This window comes from Saimiri boliviensis, chromosome 16 (assembly GCF_048565385.1).
Source record: "Saimiri boliviensis isolate mSaiBol1 chromosome 16, mSaiBol1.pri, whole genome shotgun sequence".
Classification (NCBI taxonomy): domain Eukaryota; kingdom Metazoa; phylum Chordata; class Mammalia; order Primates; family Cebidae; genus Saimiri; species Saimiri boliviensis.
The window spans coordinates 68,487,476-68,508,500 of NC_133464.1; the positions used below are offsets into that span (position 1 = coordinate 68,487,476).

The 21,025-nt window shown below is 37.1% G+C and overlaps 1 protein-coding gene across 10 annotated transcripts in view; it reads left to right on the plus strand.

The window, feature by feature from the left end:
- The window catches only part of ELF1 (E74 like ETS transcription factor 1), a 106,210-nt gene that overhangs the window by 60,758 nt on the left and 24,427 nt on the right, over positions 1–21,025 (plus strand). For 6 of the 10 annotated variants that reach the window (XM_010344938.3, XM_074387804.1, XM_074387799.1 and 3 more), the window contains one exon: positions 5,059–5,357. In XM_010344938.3, coding sequence (XP_010343240.1) covers positions 5,286–5,357 — 72 coding nt within the window. In that variant the 5' untranslated portion in view covers positions 5,059–5,285. Of the gene's footprint in view, positions 1–297; positions 1,329–1,360; positions 4,477–5,058; positions 5,358–7,278; positions 7,313–21,025 lie in introns of those variants that run through there. The other 4 variants (XM_074387805.1, XM_074387800.1, XM_074387803.1 and 1 more) reach the window with 4 other exon arrangements.

The following is a 21,025-nucleotide window of genomic DNA, read 5'->3' on the forward strand; positions in this document are numbered from 1 at the left end:
TATTAGGTTACCACATCTTGTGAAAGTTCTTTCCGTTCAGTTACTTGGTATCTAGAGTTACTGTAGCATTCCAGTTTTTTAGATGCTGCCAACCTACAAACATGCATATATATACATAATCACACACACAGTCTGAATTACATACTTCATTAGAGAAGTCATTCAATCACCTCATTGCTCTAAGCTGGTATATTTCATCATCTTTATCCCAGAATTGTCTGATCTAAAATATTTTTGCTTGTTTGATTGATTCTCTTTATTAATTTTCTTTCTTATTCTTCTCTTTTTTCTTTTTAGACGGAGTCTTGCTCTGTCGCCTAGACTGGAGTGCAGTGGCATATCTCAGCTCACAGCAACTCCCACCTCCCGGGTTCAAGCAGTTGTCCTGCCTCAGCCTCCCAAGTATTGCGATTACAGATGCCCACCACCATGCCCAGCTAAATATTTTTGTATTTTAATAGAGACAGGGTTTTGCCATGTTGGTCAGGCTGGTCTCGAACTCCTGACCTCAGGTAATCCACCCGCCTTGGCCTTTCAAAAGTGCTGGGATTACAGTTGTGAGCCACTGTGCCTGGTCTATTTATTAATTTTCACCATAAACAGCTGGTACCAGAGTAACCTAAAAGGAGAGTAACGATTCTTTAAAAATATATTTATGAATTCATGAGTTTAATATCCTTGTGTCTAAAAACCCCTTTAAAGGAATCTTAAGTTTACATTGAATCAGTGATCAATTTTGACTATCACTTTTTTTTTAGCACCTGAAATCTTTTATAATAGATTAAACAAAAAGTAACCATTTGAATTGGTTATAGTAGCTAGTAATGTGGCTGTGGGTTTTGTGTTTACAGTCAGTGAAGTCACTTTGTTTGGAATGGAGCATAATGGGACTCTGTGTTAGGGAAGCTTGCCAGAGTGAAGTCCTGGCCTTGAAGAGACAGATTTATTAAAAACACGCCTAACTTTTAAGCACTGGAATGGAATTATACTATTGTTGATGATGGGTTATGATGTTCTTTTTGTTGGAGTCTAGCAAATAGCTGTGGTAATGGAGACTTCCAAGGAGTACAGAAATGAGACTTAAGGAATAATTAGTTAACCTGGCATGCACCTGTTACACATATCTCTTGCATATACTTACAGCGCTAAGGAAGCTAATGTTAATTCAGTGCACATTATGTGTCAAGTATTCTGCACATGCATTTTTGCATCTAATCTTCACAAAATAGCTCTAGGTTTTGGTATTATTTACTTTATCCATTTTACAGAAGGAGGAAACTTGAGACTGATACTACCTATATTATGGAATGAGGAGACTGAGACACCAAGTAAGTAATTTGTCCAAGGACACACTGCAGAAGATTGGCACCCAAGCAGTCTGACTCCAGAGCCTGTTCTCTGAACTGCTTTGTGTTACTATTTTACCTTAACTACAAAGCTTGTTTTGGGGATGAGAGGTTAGGAACCTTGTTGATAAGTGTTCCTGTGGCATGTCTCCTTGGAGAATAAAATATGGTCCTGACCCAATTAAGAGACATTTGAGCCAGCCTGAGATTTTTTATCTGATAGATGCCTGCCTGGATGCCCTCTTTCTAATCTGAGCGCCCATATATTTTTCCCATCTAAGAGCATATTTGAAGAATTAGATGATGTAGTTAGTTTTGGACACGTTTTTTACACACTGACTTCAAGGGGCACTGATGTAGGCTTGTCTGATAGACAATTTGGTGACTGGATTTGGAGCTCAGAAGCTGAACCTAGAGATGGAGATTTAAAATTTTTTTGACATATATATTTACTTAATATGTATTATAAACTGTTATAGCAGAACGGACTTTGGTGGATTTAGAGGCCTGGCTGTATAGTTTTAGAGAGTCCTGATTTAGGAAACAAGAATTCTAGTTTTAGTTCTGTTTTTCTTGTAGACTGTAAGAACTTGGCCACCCCAGTTTACTAATGAAAAATGGAATCATTAATTTAGATCTTCAGTCTTGTCTATAACTGAAGAAAATTGTAAGATACCTGAGCTTTGTAATTTAAGTATCTTTGATATCTACAGGTGTTCCCTCTGGATCAGGTATCAGAAAATGTATTCTCAAGAATCTCCTTGCTGCTGTAGGGTATATAAGTACACAGGGGAGAGGAAGAGGAGCAGAAAAGATGACAGAGCCTCAAAGACATGATTAAGCCAATAAAATGCTTTTCTTTACTTAACACATTTTCAGTTTATGGACTTCTCTATAGAAATGAGCAAAAGCTACATGGGAGCAAAGGTGTCTTTTTCTGCCTCAATAAGCGGCTTGTGATTGTGGGGAGCCATTTTCAGTTTTGATTTATTACTGTTGGTTTTTAATACTATGAGGTGTGGGTATATTGATTGCTTATTCTGATTTTTGAGATTTCTGAAAGACAACTCTTAAAGCACAGTAGCAGTGTGGAAGTGCTGATACAAAAAAGCACATGATAGCAGTCAAAAAGAAAGTAAAACTTAAATTTCCATAGATGTATTCACATTGGCCATTGGGACAATGTCATTTTGCATTTATGAACAAATGGGTTTTGAAATAGCCTTTTGGAACCTAATCTTTTACAGAGAAACTTCTGTATCAGCAAACATCCCTTGATTCTGGTTATATTTTCGTACTATGACTTTTCAAACTTACAATAATAGTTTCCTCTTTATCAGGAATATGTCAGTTATTCTTTTTTTAAATAAAGGATATTTGTAGAAATAGTTTAAATATCTAATGATATTTATTTATTAAACACAGACTCTCACTGTGTAACGCAAGCTGGAGTGCAGTGGCAATCGTGGCTCAGTACAGCCTTGAACTTCTGGGCTCACGCGAGCCTCCTGCCTTAACCTCCTGAGTATCTAGGATCACAAGTGCACACACACCAACACAGCTGGCTAATTTTTTGTTTTTTTGTGGAGATGAGGTCTTGCTATGTTGCCCTGACTAGTCTCAAACTCCTAGTCTCAAGTGACTTCTTCCCTACCAGCCTCCCAAAATTCTGGTGTTAGAGCTGTAAGCCACCATGCCTGACCTGATAAGATATTTAAAACAGTATCTTATCAGTGTAATCCTTTTTGTCATCACTCTGGGCACACAGGTTTGGGAAATACAGAAGAAATTTTAGACAAAGGTTATTTCCCAAGAAGAGGTTTTGCTTCAATTGTCTGGTGCTTGGCACATTGCCTTGCAAATAATTGGCACTCAAACATGTATTCACTTGAGTTAAGGGGACACAGTTTTCAAATTTGAGACAGTGTACTGCAGTGAATCCTAGATTGGTTGTATGGGCAGTAATTGTTGTGTTTTTGAAGGGCGCAGCCCTTATAGTTTGAGGCAGAGGTGTTGGGAGGCTTTGTGAAATAAATGGGGCTTGAGTACTGAGCGGAAAAGATGGGATTGAATGCTGGCAAGTAGAAGTGGGTGTGTTTTGCAGGCATGGGAAATAACAGAAGTTGAGAAAAGAGGCAAGATTGAATAGTTCGTGTGGAGGAACATTAGGCAGGCCTGCTATAGAGGAATTGGGTTGGATAATAATTTAAGGAAAAAGGTATTGTAAATAATACCTGTATAAGGCCAGATATGTCTTATCAGTGATCACTTTAGATCAAAACACTTTTTTTCTCTCAAAGATATGGTACATTGCTCAGAAACCACCTGAATGTGCTAAAAATACATTTGGAGTTGAACTTGCTGTTAAAAGGGAGTGGATGAGAGTGGGAAATTTGCTGGATTGGAATTTGGTGTAGTAAGTAGAAATATCATCTAACTTGGATTCTTAATTCTTACTTTATTTTGAGTTCCTACTGGGAAAATCACAATCATACATGGTGGCCGTGAAAGCCCAGAACACATAGGGACTTGCTTTACAGAAATTAGGAAATGATTAAGTGATTTGGCTAGCACATACTAGCTGGATTTACATTTTCAGGGAAACCGATTCACCAGGTCAGCTTCATCCTCAAACTTGGCTCTTTAAATTATTAGGAAATTACTGGCCATCCTTTCCTTGGAGTCAACTTCTTTTTTAAAGTGTTTGTATTAAAATTATAAATGGTAGTTCAAAGAACTAGATGTTACTTAATGTGATTATTTTTATATCTTTGTCTTTTCCTGCCCCGTTATGGCCATAATCATTTGATGAAAATTTAATAAGATTGTGATAAACACCTAAAGAATTTTTTCCTTTTCCTTCTGTTAGTATTTATAACTTTTTTAAAAAATAGGCAAACATCTTTGGTCAATATTTTAAAAGCCTTTCTGTCTTCGTTGTGAAATTGTTTTCACTGCTAAGTTGCGTTTCTGTTTTTCTACTATTGTAAAGTGCAGTTCTTTGCATGTTCTAATTTGCCATGACGTGGTCAAGTGCTGTTTCCTTCCTGTTGCTTGCAAGCCTATGCTAGAGATAAGAATACATTTCAGTGCATTAAAAAAGAAGCCACTGAAGACAGACTTTAGCATGGTAATTTTTAAAACATTCTACTTATCAGAAGCCTTTTTAAAGAACAGAAAGAGTGGGCTTTAATTTCTGCTTATTTTTAAAAGATTTAAAAATAGTTCTTACTAAACTTTAAATGTATTAGATTTTAAATCCTTATATAAATCCTCTATTAAAGGTGAAAAAATATATATACGTTATGAAATTACTCATGGGGTAGCAGTTTCTGTGTATGTGCTCTGCTGAGTTGGTAAAAAGAAGGAAATTGTTTATATATCCTTTATTGCGATGACAACCCTCATTATTATTGTTGGGTTTTTTTGGTAGGCTTTTTTTAAAAAATTGAGTATTTTAACAGTAGTTTAACTGGGGATTGGGGGAGAGAGGCATAATTTTCAGTAGTGTGAGATGATCTTAGCAGGAGCAAAGTCTTCAAAGAAAATATGTAACTTTTTAAAAAGAGCAATATGTTCATTAGTCATGTTGATTTTATTTAAAAATATTACTAACAAAAAAATGCTTTGGCGATACTGCCCTCTGTATCAGTTATTATATTCTAAGTGGGGATTGCTTTTTCATAACTAATTTAAGCTTTTCTTTTTTTAGGCCAAGAAGCTTGAGAGAAGAAACATTTCAGAAAAATTGTCTGAATTTGACTAGAATATCAATGAACCAAGAAAACTGAAGCACCTTCCCTAAAGAAAACTTGAGTATACAGTAACTTCACAGACAGAGCTGAGGGTTTTTACCCAAATTGGTCACTGGATTTTGCTGCCTGATACATGAACCTGTTTGGAATTTTTCTCATGTGGCTCTAAGGGGAATGCTTTATTATGGCTGCTGTTGTCCAACAGAACGACCTCGTATTTGAATTTGCTAGTAACGTCATGGAGGATGAACGACAGGTATGAGATCCAGAGAAAATTTTATTTTAATGAATGTATTATGATTTTAATATTAGTATCAGAAAATTATTTTTTAAAAAGACAGTAAGAGAAACTTTATTAAAGTAAAAATTGAGAAATGAAATATTTGGAGGAAGTACGATACTGTGTTTTAAGTACCAGTTAATTCATTAAGAATAAATCTTATCCTTACTTTGATATAGTAACAAGGAAGTAATACTTTTAGGATTTAGCTTGTTTTTCTGTAAAATGAGACTTAACACTAAATGCCTTAAGTAATTATTTGTAAGTACTTTGAAAAGTTCTAGGGAATATACCACCATTTAATGTATGTGGTTAATTAATGTTCGTAATCGTGGGCCACTTCTTCAAGTAGATGGGACAGTGTTAGCGGTCACATAATCATACATTTCAGTCCAAAGCATGTGACTCTGAGGAAGTTACTTAACTTCTCTAGATCTAGATTTCATCATCCGTAGAACTAGAGGATTGAACTGAAGAATTTCTAAATTGGCTTTCAGTGAATTTATACAAGATGTGCAAATTACTGTTTTCAGTATATAAAAAAGATCTAGGAGATACTGAGTAAAAGATCTAAGATTAATTTTAGTCTCCTTCCCCCTTCTCCCCAACACACACACACACACGAACTGGAACAAGGCTAGAGTACAATTAACTTCTTTTTTAAACAAGTTATATGGGGAATATCAGACATGATACGGGAGAAAGAGTGTATGTGTTGGAGAGACTCAGGCAGGGTACTAGGAAAAATATTTTGGGAACCAGCTTAAAGTTGATTTATTACTGAAATAAGCCTAATACTAAACACCTAATTTTAATAGGCCAATAATAATATGTAATGCCTTTAGTCTGGAAATGTAGTTACTACAAATAATAAAATTCTTACTTTTGGCAGAGTGAATTTAATGATTTGTATAAAATTAAAATTTTTTTAGGTGTGTTGTCCATTGAAGTGACAGAACGAAAAGTTTATAAATAAACCTACAAACAGTGAGGATTTAGATTAAGTTGCCTTAACATCAGGATGAGCTTTGACTAGGGAGAATAAAAGTTTCAGGGAGAGGATTGCTTGGTCTCTAGTAAAAATATATTAATAGTGAAATGGATTTAATCTAGAGACAATAGAAAAGATACTTTAGGAAGAAAGGTGTTTTGAATTTGTTCTAAGACAGGATGTTTGTGCATATATTAAGGTTGGAACAGAGTGTTTACTTTGCAGCCCTCTTAAGTGAAAGACGCTGTTATAGATGCCAGGCTTCATGTGAGATTTGATCTTGGGATGCAGCAGCAGAGGACAGAGCCCTAAGCCACTCACCGATATGCTCAAAGAATATAGCGATATTCTTTGGACCATGAGAAGTGAATTTTACATTATGGTACCACATTCATACATATGTCTGCATAGCCTAAAAAAAGTTCTGCAGGCCAGGCAAAGTGGCTCATGCCTGTAATTCCAGCACATTGAGAGGTCAAGGAGGGTGGATCCTGTGTTCAGGAGATTGAGACCATCTTGGCCAACATGTTGAAACCCCATCTCTACTAAAAAATAAAAAAATTAGCCAGGCGTGGTGGTTTGCACCTGTAGTCCCAGCTACTCAGGAGGCTGAGGCAGGAGAATTGCTTGAACCCGGGAGGCGGAGGTTGCAGTAAGCCAAGATCATGTCACTGCACTCCAGTCTAGGTGACAGAGTGAGACTCAGTCTCAAAAAAAAAAAACAAAAAACAGTTTTGCACAACAACACTTATACACTTACTATGTGTGATACATTTAGTTTGTTTTGCAGAGGTTATTTATGTCTTTGGAAAGGGAGATGGTACTGTTAGCTTAACATCGGCTTGTATATATATGCATTTTCTTAAGTTATTTTTGTCTAACAAAATGAATCTATATTTTGTGCAGGTAATAAGGATTTTACAAGTATTAACCATATAAGGTAAATACTAATATCTCCATTTTATAATGAGGAAATTGAGATATCAAGAGGTTAAATCACTTTCCTGGAATCATACAGCTATTAAATAGTAGAGCCACAATTTGAACTCAGCCAGTTTATTTCTCACTAATGATGTTTTATATATTCTTGCAATAACGTGTGACAGTCTTACTGTGTTATAATCAACATCGAAATGTTTAAAATTCTTATTGAGGTTTGGCGTCTTCAGTCTGTGGCCATCAGCATAGGAAATGTAATTGCTTTAGAGGAGAGTAGATCAGTGCTGTTGATGATATTAGCATCTTATCCCACCTGGGGCTCTGCCTTTCTGTTTGCTTATTAGCTTAATTTGTTTTTAATAGAAAAGCAATAACTTGCCATTTATATTAATAAAAGAAGTCACCTAACACAACGATACATAAATAACCAGTGAAAACCTCTCTTCACTCTTACTCCCTAATCCTGTTCTCCTTCCCAGAAGAAACTAGTATTAAGTATTAATATTTTGTGTGTGATTTTTTTAAACAATTGTCTGAACAAATGAACAATAGACATACATACAAAACTGCATACAGAGGTTGCTTTTAAGACAAGAATGAAGTTATGCTACTTCTTTGTGTCTCATTTGTTTTCACTTAATGTATTGTAAATATTTGTGGGTGTGTTGATTCTACATCATTTACTATTTTACATGATGAGCAGCCCATTGTCTATTTTACAGTTGCTGATCATGGCTGTTACCAGCATTTTGCCATGATGTACAGTATTGCAGTGAACATCCTTGTTTAGAAGGCAGTAGATCTACCTAGTGGTAGTGATGGTTAAGAGCTCAGGTACTGAAGTCAAAATGCCTCGGTTGAATCCTGATTCCGATGAGTGCTATCTCTGTGACTTTGGGCGAGTTACTCAGCCTTTCTGTGCCTTGGTTTCCTTGTCTGCAAAATGGGGATGAAAATTATGGAACTTAAATTATAGGATTGCTCTGAGAATTAAGTGAGTTGATGTTTCTAAAGCTCTTAGAAACATCTCTGGCTAATAGCTAATATTTACTGAGTACTATCATTTTGTCATTTGTGTGTGTGTGTGTGTGTATCTTCATACACTTACATGATTGTATCTGTAGGGTTACTTAAAAACAATTACTGAGCTTACTAAAAATATAAACACAGATAATTCTATTAAAAGGCTGTGTTACGTGGACATAAAAATGGAAACAGTAGACACGGGGGACTACTAGATGGGGAAGGAGGGAAGCAGGCAAGGGTTGAAAAAGTAACTATTGGGTACTGTGCTCACTGCCTGGGTGATGGGATCCATCATACCTCAGGTCTCATGTAACAAGCAATTTGCCCATATAACAAACTGGCACAGATGCCCTCCGAATCTAAAGTAAAAGTTAGTGAGGAAGAGAGGGACTGTATTAGTTTCTACTACTACTAATAGTGTATTTCCCAAACTGTTATCAACAGAAATCTTTTTTTTGGTGGGGGGAGCCAGTCTTTAGGGTGGAAATGACATTTTACTGTTTTGATTTGCATTTCCTTGACTACTAGTGGTGAGGTAGTTTATTATTTATAAATTTTATTTATTCTCAATTAGAATTTTCTTTGATTTACTTACTAATACATCGTTTTGCCCGGTGGGAGTGCTTTAAATATTATGGTTATTACATGAGAATCATTGATATTTTCTCCCAGTCTAGTGCTATCTTTTAACAATGTGATATCTTGTGCTGTGTAGAAATTTTAAATGTTTTTAATAAAATATATCAATATTACAAATTAATAATATTTGGGGGGCTTTTTTGCCTGCTGCTTAGGAAAGCTTTCCTCACTTCTAAAATTAGTATATATTCTCTTTGCATTTTCTTCTAGTATCTTTCATATTTTTCGCTCCTCAGTCTATCTGAAGTTTATTTTTGTATGATGTGAGATATTCATGATCTGAAGATTCCTTCCCTACTCCCCCAAATAGTGGTGTTAACCCTTCACCATTTATTGAATGTTTTATGTTTTTCACACTTAAACGGCTGCCTTTGTTAATACTGAATTACCCTGTGTACAGGCTTCAGTTTTGAACTTCCTAGTGTATTCTCCTTCCTTGAACTGTTTTTATATTGTGCCAGTATCACATTGTTTTCATTAGAATCATTTTATAGATTTGATATCCGATAGGATATCCTCCTCCCCCCAAATTGGAATAGGATTTTGAATTAATTTTAGAGTTAGCTTGTTAAGCTAAATTAAAATCTTGCTGGGATTTTAACTTTTTAAAGTTAAAAAGGATTTATGACTTTTAAAATAATATATTCCATTTTGGCTGTTTATAAAATTACTGTTTGAAGGCACCAGATTAGAACGTATTTTTTGTTTTCAGTTATGGCCTAAGTTGTTATATTAGTCTAAAGAAACTGACACTATTAATATGGTTGCCAGCATTTTGATCATTTTCCCATATTCAGTTCATATTCTTTTTCAGAATTGCTTGGCACTCTTGAGTGGAGATGGCACGGGTCATGGGGGGGTGTTGGAAAGGAAATATCAATGCTGTTGATGATGACAATTTAAAACTCTGTTCTTGCTGTCTCTTCTAAACTGGGAATATTTGCAGCTGAGAATGAAGCACTTCCGTAGTAGAGCAACACCATCAGTATTGAGTACAATATCCTTTTATGCAATGGTGCTTTGGTTTGACCTTAACAAGCGTGTTAGCGCGGTGAATGTGTGAGAATAAGAAGCAAGCAGAAGTCTATGGATACAAGTTTCTAAAGAATGTTCCAGAAGTTTATTTAATAATTTTGACATGTTATATGAAAAAAAAACTGTATTTTTTTCAGTCATTGGTTTTAAAAGTAGAATTTCTGGCAAATCATTTATGCTTAATAGACTTAAGTCTAGAGAGAAGTTTGGTGACAAGGAGAAAATGAACACGTGGAACAACAAATTTGTATAGACTCTCATCACAATATAAGATTGTCCACATTGTCATTGGGTGCAGGGACAATGTAGCCATGTTACTGCAGTTCTACGACCAGTAGTAGTGTTAGCACTTCCCTGTCTAACCAGTAGTAGTGTTAGCACTTCCCTGTGTAAATTGGCTTCTTCTGACTGCTAACTCCTGAAGCTCAGAGAGTAACAGTGCTGGCCGGACGCAGTGGCTCACGCCTGTAATTCCAACACTTTGGGAGGCCGCAATGGGAGGCCAAGGCGGGCAGATCACCTGAGGTTGGGAGTTCAAGACCAGCCTGACCAACATGGAGAAACCCCATCTCTACTAAAAATACAGAATTAGCCAGGCGTGTTGGCATATGCCTGTAATCCTAGCTACTCGGGAGGTTGAGGCAAAAGAATCGAATGAACCTTGGAGACAGAGGTTGCGGTGAGCCAAGATTGCGCTATTGTACTCCAACCTGTGCAACAAGAGCGAAGCTCCATCTCAAAAAAAAAAAAAAAAAAAAAACAAGAGTAACAGTGCTTTGCTGTCTTTTATACAAGCTGCCCAGTGATTTTTTTCATGCAGTGTTTGGGAAGCACTATTCAATATAATAGAGATAAATGCAAAGTGCTGTGGATACTGAGAATGGAGCCACTGACTGCATTGTAACTTTGGGAATGCATCACCATGGACGTTGAACTGCATCTCTAGAATTTATCTGACAGATGAAGAAGAAGAGGTGTTCCAGAGCAGCAGAGTGTACCAAAACCTTTAACGGATTCTCTTGACTTCATTATCTGTCCAAACATCTTAACTTACAGTTAGAAGCTTTTTACAGTGTTCCTGTTTCACACTATGTAATTTTCCAAAATGCTTTCCTGCTTCCCCTCTGTTTGCACAGAAATGATCTCCCACATTCATACCTGTTGCATGTTTAAGTCTAATAATCTTTCAAGATTTTAGAACAAAATGTCCTTTTTCCAGGAACTCATCCTGAAATCATTCCTTCAAGAATTAACAACTTTATCCTGTTATTTCTATGCTGCTTATCAGTCTCACATTTGCCATGTTAAATTTTCATATATACATTACTAATTTTCCCAAATAAGTGCTAAATTATTTGAAGAAAGAGATTGTCTTTTTTTTCCTTAATATTACCAAAGCATTTAATATCATTGCATTCTCTGAAATATTTTTTTTTCTTTTTTTTTTTTTTTTTGAGACAGAGTTTCACTCTTGTTACCCAGGCTGGAGTGCAATGGCGCAATCTCGGCTCACCGCAACCTCCGCCTCCTGGGTTCAGGCAATTCTCCTGCCTCAGCCTCCTGAGTAGCTGGGATTACAGGCACGCGCCACCATGCCCAGCTAATTTTTTATATTTTTAGTGGAGACGGGGTTTCACCATGTTGACCAGGATGGTCTCGATCTCTTGACCTCGTGATCCACCCGCCTCGGCCTCCCGAAGTGCTGGGATTACAGGCTTGAGCCACCGCACCCAGCCTTATTTTTTTTTTCTTTTTAAAATCTGTGGAATAAGTGATCTCTTCTATAAAATAGATATAACTTACCTGTTGGTAGATGATCTGGGATATATATGTGTTCACTTATGGTCCTTATCATATCAGAAGATCTCTGAATGATAAGAGGATGATATCTTGACTACAGAATACATTTTCCCAGGACCTGTTGACCACATTCTCATTGGGTACAGGGACAGTGTAGCCATGTCGTTACAGTTCTAAGACCAGAAACAGATGTTCATAGAATCCGTTTTCTAAAGTATCTGGAACATTCTGATGTACCTTTAGTGGAAGACACTTCAAATAACTTTTGAAGATTGTCATTGAAATTGTACATAAATCATTAAATGACAGTTGTTCACATTAAATCTGGTTGTAGGCCTGTGGATGCTCTTGTTTTTCTGTCTACTCTGTTGTATATTGAAATTGTTTTTCTAAAAAAAATCAGAGAAACTAACATTCATATAGAGCTTTCCTCTTTCCTTATGTACTCTTTCCTGTACCTAAGAGGATAAGTCACACCAACCTGCCGTGTTTCAACTAGAATGATAGGATTCTGTTAGGTCAGAGATTAGGTATACCTCATAAAGTAAGGTAAAAGGAATGAGTTCATAGTGTTTAATGTGTAACTTACTCAGCACCAGTGATGTGAAGGGCAGGACGCTGGAATGTGGCTATTGATTGGTGTAAGGACTCAGTGGATCCTCTGTTATTTGCCTGAAATTTCACGTTCTGTCTGCTTGGGTTGCCTTCTTTTTAGATCTTGTCATATTGGACTTAAGACATCCATTATAAGCTTGGCCATTTTGAAACTAACATACAGAGGTTGCTTGTTTCTTTTCAGCACACTTGAAAAAGCCTTTATCAAAGGAGTTATGTCTTAGAGCCTGCAGGTACAAGCCTGATTGCCTTCTGGGGGAGATCTGGCTTTGCTGAGGGCTGAGGCCCACTTCAGGTTAAGTGAAGGGACAGCCCTGCCTGTGGTCTAACATTTGGCTTATCTCCTCACCCATTCTTGGCAGCAAGGAAGCTGATAGTTGTTATGAAAGAGGAGTCAGTGTGGAGAGTAGGAACTTACTACTCTTTTTTTGCAAAATCTTCCTTTAACTGCTCCCCAGCCATTCCACAGAGGCCCAGGGATAATGTCCTTAAATGAATAAGATGAGATCATTGTATAGGGTAGGACATGAACCAGATGGGCTCCAGAAACTTTCAGTGATGAATTTTAGTAGCTACTGTTTACTGAGCATCTTGCCCATGCACTGTGCTTTATAGGAATTGCCCTATTTAATTTTTTACAACGATCTTAAGAAGTAAGTGCTCGTAATTCTCACTACAAAAGAGTCAAGTGAGGCTCAGAGAAGGGAAGTAACTTGCCTGTAATTTCATAGCTACTAAGTGATAAAGGTAGGAAATGTAACCCAGCCTGTGCCTTCAACCACTAATTGAATAATGCTAGCCACTGCAACATGTAAGTGGCGAAAAGTAGTTTAAAATGTGGAAGATTTACTATATTCTGCATTTATGATTTTGGCCAAAAAGTGTTACTAATTCTAGCTAATTTGTTAGTATAATTGCAGGTAGGTGGTTCTTATGCCTGGCATACCTTTTTTTTTTTTTTTTTGAGACGGAGTTTCGCTCTTGTTACCCAGGCTGGAGTGCAGTGGCACCATCTCGGCTCACCGCAACCTCCGCTTCCTGGATTCAAGCAATTCTCCTGCCTCAGCCTCCTGAGTAGCTGGGATTACAGGCACGTGCCACCATGCCCAGCTAAACCTGGCATACCTTTAAAAAAAAAATCAGCTTTATTGCAATGTAGTTCACATACCATATAATCCATCTACTTAAAGTGTAAAAATCAATGGTTTTTAGTTTGTACAGAATTGCATGTCTATCTCCATAATCAATTTTAGGTCATGTTTATCACACCAAAGGGAAATCTGTACCTGTTAGCCATCATGGCCTGTTCTTCCCCACTCTTCCTAGCCCCTGGGAACTACTAATCCACTTTCTGTCTCTGTATGTTTGCCTCTTCTGGACAATTCAGATATAATAAGTGGAATCATAGAATATGTGCTGTCTTGTGACTGGTTTCTTTTACTTTGGCATCCTGTTATGAAGGTTAATCTGTGGTGTGCCATGTATCACTACTCCATTCTTTTTATTACTGTAGATAATATTTTATCATAAGGATGTACCACATTTTATCCATTCTGCACACGTTTTCAGAGAATGCTATTTTTTAAATGAGGTTTGTGTTGATCAGTTTCTTGTTGGAAATAGAGTTGGCAACTTCTTTCAGAAAATCAATCACCTAACCTTGCTGGGTTAAAAAAGTAGAATAGCCTTGCTGAGTTGAAAAAAGGAAGTTAGTACCTCTGTTGCTTCTAAATATAACTTTTTAAAAAAATTTCTCTCTAACATTTGACACCTTTGATGTGTCTTAGTTTTGTTATGTGACCTTGAAGATTTTTGTCTTTCCATTTCAGTTAACACATAGCATATAAAAGATAGGCAGTTATATAAACAGGTAGTGTTACTGGTCTTTTTTTAAAAAAAGGATCATTTTCAACATAGAGTACTGATGAAAAGAGTGTGTGTGTGTGTGTGTGTGTGTGTGTGTGTGTGTGTGTCTGCGCGCGTGCGCGTGCATGTGCAAAATAAAAACGGGAACATTTAGAACAAACTTCCATTGTTCCGTGGAGCTACTGGGAGGCCCAACTAACTGTAATCTCCTCCTTCCCCTGTCCTATCTCAGTGCACACACTTGAAAATAATTTATTATTTAAAGACTTGGGTGAGAGATGATTATTTAAACAGTGACTAATTAGTATGTGTTCAGACCACTGCCTGCAACTTTGATATGCTATTTAATCATGAAAATTGATGTTTATCAGTCAAGAGTCTGTGTGATATGGCATAAAAAAACTTCAATTTGGGAACCTTGCTGTAGCTGTGTGACTTTAGACAAGTTTTTAAATGTCACTGAGCTTTATTTCTTTCACCAAAATGACAGAATTACCTCCCAAGGTTATGAACATTAAACGTTTATGGAATGCATTTACCTATAGCATGGCACGTGGAAGTAGTCAATAGTTAAAGCAGTTGCCGTTGGTTCCACAGTCCTCATATTAACGACATGAGATAAATCAAGAAAAAGCTTTAATAGCTCTTGTCTTCCACTGGATAATCTCTGTTACCCAATTGGGTAAGTGAGATGATGAAAATTATTTTGGGGACTTGCATACCAATTACACAAATTCATTCAGATTGTTTTGTTTTGCTCTGTTTTCAATTTTCCTTCGATAATCTAGAATGGCTGGCTTGATTTTAGAGTAAGCCAATAAACTTGTGACTTGGGATTTTAAAAATCTGGTAGACTTATACTATAAGGGAGTATTTTCCCTTAACATTTGTTTTGACCTAGTTTGCTCTGGCATTGTTCAGTTTTTTTGGAGTACCACTAGTTTCCCTCATACCTGTGAGCAGGTAGCATGAATTTTCCATTCTGGTGGAGGCTCTGTTGTAGCTAAACTGCCTTTATTCAAGGATGCCTTGCCTCATTTTATTCTTTGCTATGTACATACTGTATAAGATTCTTGTCAAAGTCCGTCTTCCAGTAGCAGAAATTCCCCCTTTATGATTTTATTTAAAATCTTTGAGTTATACAGAATTTTCATGTTTAAAACACTTAACAAACTGGTAGTGACTACTGTGGTGTTTACTAATCTACTTAGTTCGTAAGTAAACATTTATACCTGGTTAAAATTTACTGCACACCACCCCCCAAATCTACCTGTTTCTTTACTTCTTAACTAATTCTGTTCACATATAGCTGCACACAGACAATCTACCAATACTATTAAGCTTTTAAAGTGGGCATTCCAGTAAAAAAAAAAACACAAAAAACAAACAAAAAAAAAAAAACAGATTATTCTCATTGCCTCTTAGTTTTTGACATGCATGGACAAATTGTAATTTATCCTGGCTACAAAAAGAGAAATCTAGGCAAAGACTAAAGAAAGCCAATTTTTATGACACAGTTACAATAGGATTTGACTTTGTTAAAAACAACTCTACAGGGGTTTTTAATGGAACCTCAAACGTTATCTTGGGGAATTCTGGAGAAAAGACCATTTTACTTAGACCTTTATGTTTTTGATGGTGCTGTGCAAGAGAGAAGCTGGGATTTTTCAGAAACACTCCTTCTGACTGGAGCCAACAGAAGCGGCCAGGCGTAGTGGCTCATGCCTGTAATCCCAACACTTTGGGAAGCCAAGGTGGTAAGATCGCTTGAGCCCAGGAGTTTGAGACAAGCTTGGGCAACATAGGGAGACTGCATTTCTATTTAAAATATGCATATATATGTATATCTCCAGGTGTTTTGGTGCCTGCCTGTGGTCCCATCTACTGAGGAGGCTGAGGTGGGAAGATCAGTTGAGCCTGGGAGGTGGGGGCTGCAGTGAGTTGTGATCCTGCCACTGCACTGTAGCCAGGGTGACAGATGAGACCCTGTCTCAAAAAGGAGAAAAGTAAAACAAATTTATTTCAGCTGTAGGTCTATAGACAGTGTTCATTTAGAAAAGAACTATCAATTTATATATGTATTTTTTATACAAGCATTAATATAGATGAGACTTTGATTATGACTTAGTAATGCATTCTAAGTGTTGTACCTATAGGATCCTGTACTGGTGGTGGTTAAACTTATGAACTCTGGAGTTAGATTGCCTGGGTTCAGATTTCAGCTCTTCCTGGCTGGTTCACTAGAAAGTTTTAATAATACATAGCCTACTGTTGTGGGAATTAAGTGGATAAAGCCATATAATGCTCTTAACATAGCAGCTGCTTCCGTCATCATCACCACATTAGGAGTACCACTTTATTCTATTTTATAGTTTATTATATTGAAGAACTCCCAAAGACAGAGACTAGAGAACACTTTTTACACAGTGCTGTAGTGAGTTTTTTTAGTTCAAAGTACTGTGTCAAGGACCAGACACATGAATCATTTTTTCCCCTTAATTAAGCCACATGTTTATCTATGTGCCATTTATAGCAGGTACATAAACCATAAAAATTAGGATATTGGATGTTTAAGACCAGCCTGGCCAAGATCGTGAAACCTTGTCTCTATTAAAAATACAAAAAAAAATTAGCAGGACATGGTGGCAGGCACCTGTTATTTCAGCTACTTGGGAGGCTGAGGCAGGAGAATTGCTTAAACCCAGGAAGCAGAGGTTCCAATGAGCTGAGATTGTGCCATTGCACTCCAGCATGGGCAACAGCTCGAGACTCTGTCTGAAAAAAAAAAAAAAAAATACGATATTGGAGAATAAATGCCACTGGGAAATGAGGAGGCTATAGAGAAACGTATGTGTTCTTGGCACAGAGGTTAACATCCAAAGATGCTGCTTGGGATGTTAACCTCTGTGCCAAGAACACATGACTTGCCTTAGTCTTGAATACAGTGTGAAGATTAGACTGCCTAACGTCTTGTACAGGTCTGTAGTGGATTCTTATAAGTCACTGTATGATGGAGAATGTATTCTTCCCATTTTCTATAATATAATGTTATCTTGAATTTATTTCTGACTAGAAGACCTGTATTCGTATCTTTCACCTGTGATAGACTTGTAGGGCAGGGTTACAAAGGCATCCAGAATAATCACTGTTCAAAGTAACCTAGCTGAATTACTAAATAAGTCTGGATTCCAGTTCTGATTTACTAACACTCTTTTGGAGTATTAACTAGAGGATAATTTGTCTTTTAGCTGTCATTAATTTCCTCCTTAATCTTGACAATACTTGATTTGTTTGTTTATATTTTAAGGGATGGTGGAATAATGCAGAAGAGTATAGGGATTTGATTTTGAGCTCGTGCATTGGAATATTTTATGTTTTCGGAATGGTAATAATGTAGTTTTTTTTTCTTTGAATGAAAATGTGCCAGTAACAATGAAAAAAAACTGAGGAAATTGCCAGGGAACAATAGCCACGTACACGAAACCAATAGGCCCAAATAGTTTCATGGGTAAGTTATTTTTCAACTTTACCAGCCCCGGCAACATCGTAAGACCCTATCTCTACAAAAAACATTTAAAAATTAGTGTGATGTGATGGCGTGTATCTCTGGTCTCAGCTACTTGGAGAGCAGAAGTGGGAGGATTTTAAGCCTAGGAGGTAGAGGCTGCAGTGAATGATGATTGTGCCACTGCACTCTAGCCTGGAGTCTCACTGACAGAGACCTTGTCTTAAAAAATTTAATGAACTAATTTAAATAGTTTGACTTCAGATAGAGTTTCCCAATCAATTTTTACAAAGTTGACGTAACACTGATCCCAAAACCTGGCAGAATGTGCATACACACCATATAAACACTAGGCTAGTCTAAAAAGGAATATGTTGTTTAATAATGAATGAACATTTATTGTCTCTTACCCTTGCCAGGCCCTGGCCATGATATGCATTTTATGTTTTTATCTATATAAGCCTGTATGGTGTGACAAGTCTTGTTATCCCCATTTTACAAGTAAGAAAAACATGTAAATGAGAAATCAAAGAGGTTGAAGGAATGCATGTTACCTAGAAACGCACAACTGTAAAGTGACACTTGATTTGAAATTGACTCTCTGACTTGAGAGAGCCCAAACGCTTAACAATTATGCTAGGGTATAAGAGAAAAAAAGAACCATAAAGGAAAAAGAGAATATGGAAGACTGTTAAGTAAATTGTCTTTTATATTGATTATATCAAGGATTAGTATAATTTTTTTTTAACTTTTCCCAAATACACTTATGTATTACATTTTTAAGAACTAAATTCATGTACTACACCTGTAGTCAGTAAAACTATGATGTTCTTATAATTTTTTTTTTTTTTTTGAGACGGAGTTTCGCTCTTGTTACCCAGGCTGGAGTGCAATGGCGCGATCTCGGCTCACCGCAACCTCCGCCTCCTGGGTTCAGGCCATTCTCCTGCCTCAGCCTCCTGAGTAGCTGGGATTACAGGCACGCACCACCATGCCCAGTTGATTTTTTTGTATTTTTAGTAGAGACGGGGTTTCACCATGTTGACCAGGATGGTCTCGATCTCTTGACCTCGTGATCCACCCGCCTCGGCCTCCCAAAGTGCTGGGATTACAGGCTTGAGCCACCGTGCCCGGCCTTGTTCTTATAATTTATATCAGTGTGTTGAGCAGTGGCAACTACAACTACATAGACTTTTCTACCTGGTTGCTAAAACTGCTTTTTATTTTATGGTAAAGAATAAACGCCTGGGTGTTGTGGCTCACATCTGTAATCCCAGCATTTTGGGAGGCTGAGGCAGACAGATTGTTTATGCCCCGGAGTTCGAGACCAGCCTGGACAATATGACAAAACCCTGTCTCTACAAAGAACACAAAAATTAGCTGGGTGTGGTGGCACACACCTGAGGTGGGAGGATTGCTTGAGCCCCAGAGGTCAAGGCTACAGTGAGCTGTGATTGTGCCACTGCACTCCAGCCTGGGCAACAGAGCAAGACCCTGTCTTGAAAGAAAAAAAAAAAAAAAAGAATAGAAAGTGTTTATAGGGAGCTTGAGTTAATCAACAGAAATATTTGGAACTGTTATAGTGGCAGATTTTTTAAAGTATGTGGAGAATTTGGCTGTGAAGAATTCTTCGCAGAAAACTTTGTACTGGGCCTTGGAGATCTATTGCACAATCCTAGCTTGTTTTGTGTAATACATCAATTCCTGAAATCATTTAAAATACACTTTGGAAATTAGTAACAGTGAAAACCATTGAGGAGGGGCACTATATAGAAAGGAAGCAGTGATGTTTTATACTCTTGGAATATGAATATGTTCCATATCATTTATTCCCAAAGATAATTATTAAAAATGTGCCATGGGGATTTTTTGAAAGGATTTCAACTTTTCATTTTCTTTATCAGTCACCCTAGTTTTTTGTGTGTTTATCTATGTAGATGCACTGTGTGCAGAGACTTCCTTTAATTTTATCATGGTTTATATGAGATAATGAAGGAATACCATCATAGTATTGTGAAGATGTTTTGAAGTTTTGTTTCTCACAAGAGGTGGACCTCTTCTTTTTAAACTTCTTATTGTAGTATAAATATAAATATAGTCATAGGTAGTGAGCATACAGTTCATGGATTTTCCCAAAGCGAACACATGTATGTATCAACATTTGCTTTTAGTTGAAGCTAAATGTTGTTGCTAAGTGTAGTTGGTTAAGGTTTGTTCACTGATGTTCCAAAAAGACTATTCTCGTTAAAAATAAAACAAATCAAGTCCCAACAGAGCCTAAAGGTCAAAGAAAGCAAAATAAATAATAAATAAAGCAAAAAAAAAAAATTGATAAACAAAAAGACCAGGCACAGTGGCTCACACCTGTAATCCCAGCACTTTGGGAGGCCAACGTGAGAGGGGATTGCTTGAGCCTAGGAGTTCAAGACCAGCCTGGGCAACACTCATCTCTACCAGAATTTAAAAATTAGCCAGACATGGTGCCATGCGCCTATAATCCCAGCTACTTGGGAGTCTGAGGCAGGAGTATTGCATGAGCCCAGGAGTTCATGGCTGCAGTGAGTCGTGATCACACCACTGCACTCTAGCCTAGGCAACAGAGCAAGACCGTCTAAAAAAAAATAAAAACAAAACCATGCCTGTACATATGAGATTGTAGTAAGTCCATTTTTGAGAGTGTTTATTTCTGTCCATATCAAATGTTGAAGGGCTTTAATCATCAAAACATTTTATTTATTGCTTACTATATGCCATGCGTTATAACAAATGATTTATTTACACGTTATTCTTAAAACAACTCCAGAAGATATTATTATTTTGGATAGACGCAGAAACTAGAGCTTAGAGAGGCTGGATAACTTTCCTGAGTTCAAATACCGAGGCCATGGTGGAGTCCCACCTTAAATAAGAATCTGAGTTTTTACTGTTACACCCTGTTCATCATGTGTATATGTAGTACATTTGCTACATGGTAAAGTATTGCCAGATCATGTTGTAATAGAACGAGGTGCTGGGTTTTTGTTTTTTTAAACCAAATGTAAAAGGAAGTCATTTCAAGAATAATTCAGAAGTTCTCAAAGCAGTGTCTTCACAAGATAAGGCCTTGGGGCTTCAGTCTGATTCAAAGGCAGGGCACAGGAATGTGTCTCAAAGATGTGTTTTCACAGCAAGTGCAGTGTTTAATTTGTATGTTTATTGGAGAGGCTTTGGAGCCAGGGGAGCCATTGA